Source organism: Falco punctatus (genome assembly GCF_963210335.1).
Source record: "Falco punctatus genome assembly, chromosome: 12".
In the NCBI taxonomy this organism is placed as follows: Eukaryota; Metazoa; Chordata; class Aves; order Falconiformes; family Falconidae; genus Falco; species Falco punctatus.
The window spans coordinates 8,348,592-8,354,591 of NC_137592.1; the positions used below are offsets into that span (position 1 = coordinate 8,348,592).

A 6,000-nucleotide genomic window follows, 5' to 3' on the forward strand; every position below is an offset into this window, starting at 1 on the left:
GTACAGCTGTCACGTTAAAAAAAAAAGACAATGACTTTTACAAGCATGCATGGCTTTTACAACTATGTGTGCTGCAGTGGGGCTAGTCAGTGAGATTTTACAGGGCATGACTCAAGACTGCCCGAGCTAAAACTCAGCCCAACCTTTATAATGTTCTGATTTCAATCCTCCAATGAAACCATAGCGTGGCCTATCTTAGACACTGGGTGCTGAACTAATTGGATAAATCAAGTAATCCAGCACCCCCCGCCTATGGCAGTAGAGCACAACAGTTAATGATAGCCGGGATAGGACTCTTTAAGGAGATAGAAAAACAGGACACATCACTAAGTAAATATTTTGCGCGAATGTTTGCTGTGAGAGTTTTAGGTCCCAGTCTTTGCCTTACTCCAGAGTCCTGTTAAGTAAGTGTGGGGCAAGATGTGCAGGGGTTTTGGGGTTTTTTTTTTTGAAAGCTGGTAGCATGATACAGACACCTTAAATAATGTTTTAGGAAGGAGACGTTTAACTGGATTCTCCCAAGACCCTCGCAAAATAATAAAGTGCCAGTATTAAATACACTACTAGTCTATAAATCTCTTTAATCCCAGCTATAAATCATGACTCCGGTGCCGTTAAATCCTCCTAATGTACAGACACTCTGATATTATGTCACATATGCCCCTTTAGAATCTGAATCACTTTTGGCTGCATTTGCCAGCTAAGATGTCAGTCTCCTTGTTTGAACTACAGCTGCTTGAAATACCCCTTTGGGAAGATGGAGACCAAACAGAAAAAGGTATTTGTTAGTTGAAAGAAAGACTGAATTAGGGCTTAATAATGAACTTCAGGAAAAGTAATCCAGGCCTTGCTTGCCATCTTTGTATTTCTAGCATCATGAGAAATTTAATCCTTCAGCATCTGAATCTGCTGTTGTTACAAGGTGAGTGCGCAGACAAGGGGTTCAAACTAACTGGAGACTGTCATCAAATCACTGTGATTTCCCCGTTCAGTTCTGTCACCTGTAAACCCATGACAGTGTCTCTTGTGCTGCGTGGGGATACTGGCAGCTTAACTGGAATTTGCCAGGTAGAAGAAATGCCAAATGATTCTTACTGGCATGGTGCTGCACTACAATTCAGACTAGCACTGCCTGAGGCCCTGAAGCCAGTCACAGGTGATTATCTGACAAGACAGCACATTAACACATTGCAGGTAGGGAGGCAAGCTTTTTCTTTCTTAAGCAAAGCACTGGTGCTGAACAGTTAGGCTTTACTCATTTGATATCATTGATCATACAAACTGGGATGCTGCATAATGTATCTTAAGCTTCCATTTCCTGCCCTTAAACAGATACCGATAGCTGTGAAAGATGGATGAGCTGCAAAAGTGAGTTCTTGAAGAAATACATGCACAAAGTGGTCAATGATCTTCCCAGCTGCCCGTGCTCCTACCCCAGAGAAGTCGCATACAGCACTGCTGAAATCTATGATCGAATTAAGAGGAAAAACTTCCGCTGGAAAGATGCAAGTGGTCCAAAGGAGAAACTGGAGATCTATAAGCCCACCGCACGATACTGCATCCGCTCCATGCTCTCTTTGGAAAGCACCACGCTTGCAGCACAGCACTGCTGCTACGATGATAATATGCAGCTGATTACCAGAGGGAAAGGGGCAGGTACACCAAACCTGATCAGCATTGAATTCTCAGCAGAACTCCATTACAAAGTGGACATTCTGCCTTGGATTATATGCAAAGGTGACTGGAGCCGATACAATGAAGCACGGCCTCCAAACAATGGGCAGAAATGTACAGAAAACCCTTCAGACGAAGACTACTACAAGCAATTTCAAGAAGCAAGGGAATACTGAGAGGATTTTCCTCCTCTTCAGACACAAAATAGCATTTGTTTCCTGGATGCCAAAGAACTGGTAATGGCTGCTGCATTGTCTCCTTGACAGGGGTTGATCAGTTCCTTTCTAATGAATGTATATAGTTGTAATATAATACATAAGTATTTTTCATAGTGTGTGTAATTTATAAACACATATCTCTCTATCTCACACACACCTATTTCTACATACAGACATACATAAAACTTGTCCTGGTAGGATTTTATACTTCAATCGTTTAATAATACACATTTCATTTTATTCCCCAACAGTAACGTAAGTGTGAGGTGGGGGGGTGGGGCAGCTTCCATCACCATCAGGCCCAAGGTCCCAGCTGAGGAGGGCACATATTTAAAAGTTGTTATAAACAATAGGATTGAAGAATGCACTCTTCCATATGGGAATGGTTTACAAGATTAATGCACCTACAGCATCAGTTTTCTCTATAATTGATTTCATGACTAGTCATGTCTAAGAAAAGATATTTTTTTTTAACGGTAACACTCAAAAGTGAGTATCAACAGTTTACTAGCAATTTTTTTCTTGGAATTCTTCCTGTTACCTTCTAGCTCAGGTCTCTGCAGTCCATCTGGGGTAGGCTTGCAGGGAGACTAGCCATGGTTTTCCTGTGGACCAGGAAAAGTCTCGATGCAGTGGTTCTGCAAGAGTTACAAACAGCCGACTCCTGGAAACATCTCAGATACGGAGCTACAGCTGTCAGGACTCACATCTTAGGCTGGGGGGTAGATCTGCAGGGCAGCTACCTGTAAACTAAGTATGCCATAAGTCTTTGGAGGAGCGAGGCCAGAGCAGGAAACCATGTCAAAGGAAAAAAAAAACAAAAACCAAAAATCAGGTACCCCCTAATTTTTAATATGAAGAGTGTTTAGATCTGCTTGTTTCTTTCTTTTAAGAAAAGAAAGAAGTTTATTTTTTTGAAAGAACAGGAAAAGTGAAATACACATTTCCAAGTTCCCTGAGATAAAGCATGCAACCAGCCCTTTTCCCCCATTTATCATATGCTGAGTACACAGTGTCCTACAGAAGAAGCTATTCTTTAAGGAAGCTGTCTGGGAGGAACTATTGGTGAGTTAAAATTGTCTTAATTTTTTTGAAAAGCTAGCATTATTTTTGTAAAGTATTTATTGAATTGTAACAATAACTCACAAGTGGGCTATGTCTCTAACATGAAAGGCTCCTATAGATGGAACTTGATTACCAAGAACAAGACTGTTGTTAGGCAAAGGCTTTACTTCCAAATTTTTATAAAGTGCAAGTTTACATACATAATCCTGTAATTAAGCAGCTGATAACCTGCATTCCTATGAAAGATAAAAATTACACCATGGGTAAATAAATACTTACAGTTCCATCCTGTAAAAGGCTGTCTTGCTGCAAGTCAATGTCTTCATTTGGAAAACCAAGGCTAAGTGTTGCTAGAGAAATGCCTATTTTTGGATGATGTCGTCTGATACACATATGTGTACTGCATGTGGAACCTCACACAGTGGTAAAAGCAATCTTGTGTTGCAGTCAGTCCTAGCTGAAAGATGCAAGACAGCCATGAAAGACAATTCCTTCTGCCGTACGCAGGCACACATATATACTGTAAATCTTTTCTTCTCTAGCTCTGTTGGCCTTTCAGGTGCTGGTTGATTGCGACTTACTGGCCAGACGAGTGCATGGTGTCCCCAGCATTAACATATGCATAATAAGTCCGCTGCGTCTGCGAAGTGTCAGGCTTGCATTGGTCTGCCCAGGTGGTGCAAATCAGGGGATTAATAAGCAGCCTGGGCCTTGGACACCCACGCTGGCCAGATGTGGTGCATAGGCTGCAAAGGCTTTCCCAGGCTCTGCCAGACCTAGCCTGACGGGCTGCAGTGCTCAGCACCGTACTTCTGCTCTGGGCTTCCAGAAATACAGCAGTCCGGGCACGTATGCAACCGCAACTGATCTACTGAGGTAGCTTCAGCAGCTGGAAATCTTGGCCATGTCATCGGATTTTCCCAGAGGCTGGCTTGAGTCAGGGGTTGGGGGAGACGTGGATATACTCTAGCACTAGCTGGTAGTAACAAAACATGGTTAGTTGAGCAAGAGGGTAAACATGGGGATCGCCCCTTAATTTTTATAGAAACCAGGTTTTGTAAATCCTTGCAGGGTCATAAGAAGGAACCACTAGCTAGCGGAGCCAGTTAAATTGACAGCAGATGGATGAAAGGCATAAGCGACTTCAGGATCAGTCACTTAATAGGGAAGACAGGTATTTTCTGCAACATGGTGGAGAAAGCTCTGCTTTTTACTTCACTTAGCAATGTGGGGGGAACAACCGTCTCAGGTTTCTCTGGTAAGGCGATGAGAGGGCGGTCACAATTCCCGAAATATAAAACACATCCCTGCAGTTTATGGATTAGTAAATTACGGTGCTATCGAGAAATGCTACTACACCATTAATACTGAACATGAGAAATAAAGTGTCAGGGAAGAAGAAAAATTATTCTAATAAATGAAATAATGCACAAAGTTTCAAGTCTTACCACTCATAATTTGCCAAGGCTAGAAACTGAGGCAGCGTAATAACCACTGGTGAGGACCTACCAGGTTTTTCATAGGACAAGTCCTGGAGCACAGATGAAGACAGCATTCACACTTCTGCAATCTTAAGCAACGGTCCTTATTAAAAACAAAGTCAGTCCTATTTTAAAATAAATTATGATCCATTCAGGGCCAGTCTGCTTTTTTTCTATTCTGTTTTCCTTATCTCCTTTACAACAACTAAAATTGTACCTGGAATGACTGTGTGTAGTAGTCCTTAGCAAGGTCGTGGAGTTTGCCACAGCCAAATTGGGCTCAGTCTCCTAAATATAGAGCTCTCTATATTAGAATAAGACCCGAGGAAGTGTTTGTAGTCTTGGGTTCCTAGGCACAGGTTGGTAGGTGGAAGAAGCTGTTGTTACATTTTTAAGTTACCACAGACTGTGCAAATTGGAAGACCCAAGCAAAGATGCGAGGGGCATTGAAACAAGCAGAACTAAACAGGGCTCATGGTCTCAACACTGAGCAATCCTCAGCGAGTCCCTCACTGGTAGCCATCCTGCCTCCCAGAAGGAAACCTGAAACAGACTTCACAGCACCCTCTCCGTATCTGAGCAGTTCCGTGTACCTATTTCTCATCAGCAAAGCCAGAGTGCATGTTTTCATCTCCCGGCCTCCGGTTCCTCTGCACTACCTTTCTTTTAGGCAAGCACAGCTGTTTGTGCAGCAAAAGGAACCAGTCAAGTCATCCAAGTTGTTTTTAACTCCAATCAATCGACAGATACTGGTTACCGCACGGATTTAGAGTTGAGTTGGCAAGAACGCCTTAAGCTGGCACTGCTAGAGTGCCCTGAGGCAGCCATAAATGGATTGAATGCGTACCTTTGATGGTTAAAAGGATGAGTGGGCCTGGCTTCACATTGCCGGGACAGCTGCTGAGCAGCAAAATTCCACTAACATAACCCGCAGTGATGCATATGGGTTATAGGACAATATAGTGAAAAACAAAAACATACACATATTCACGAATCCCCACAGTCCTGCATTAGTTACCAGCTGCATCCCCCCCACCCCCCAACCCCCACCCCCCGTTGTGCAAAATGGTTAGCACTGTCAACAGAACACATTCTTTAAAAAAATGCTAGTGAGTTCATAGGACTGCCTTTTCCATATATAGCATTTTCACTGAGATGTAGGGTTGGTTGCAATGAATAACTGATGCACCTGACACTTTCAATTCAGTGGGGTCAGGCGAGTTGAAGATGGGAGGGGGGGGAAGTAGTAACCTTTCCCAGATGAAGAATCTGCTGCTTGGTGACAGGGGCTTGCAGTATATACATGAGCCATTTAGCAAGTTTAGCAAGGGGATGCCTGCCAGACCACACTGAGCCCTAATGCCACTGTCCCCTACCTGTGGCCGTCTCCCTGGCTGGCAGCAGGAAGGCAGCGAGGGAGCACCTGCACTTCCTGGTGGTGGCCTGGGGAGCTGCCTGAGGCTGAGGACCCACCGGTGCTCCCCTGCCTGCTCTCTCCATCAAGGGGCCCCTGGAGTCGCCCAGCAGCCAGCATGGCTCGCCACACTGGGTGCCTGCTGCTG

At 43.9% G+C, this 6,000-nt stretch overlaps 1 protein-coding gene across 1 annotated transcript in view; it reads left to right on the forward strand.

The window, feature by feature from the left end:
* Window positions 1-2,003, forward strand: part of ISM1 (isthmin 1) — a 40,138-nt gene extending 38,135 nt beyond the window's left edge. The window contains exon 7 of the mRNA XM_080408512.1: window positions 1,333-2,003. Coding sequence (XP_080264638.1) covers window positions 1,333-1,850 — 518 coding nt within the window. The 3' untranslated portion in view covers window positions 1,851-2,003. The remainder of the gene's footprint in view (window positions 1-1,332) is intronic.
* Window positions 2,004-6,000: the final 3,997 nt, after the last annotated feature.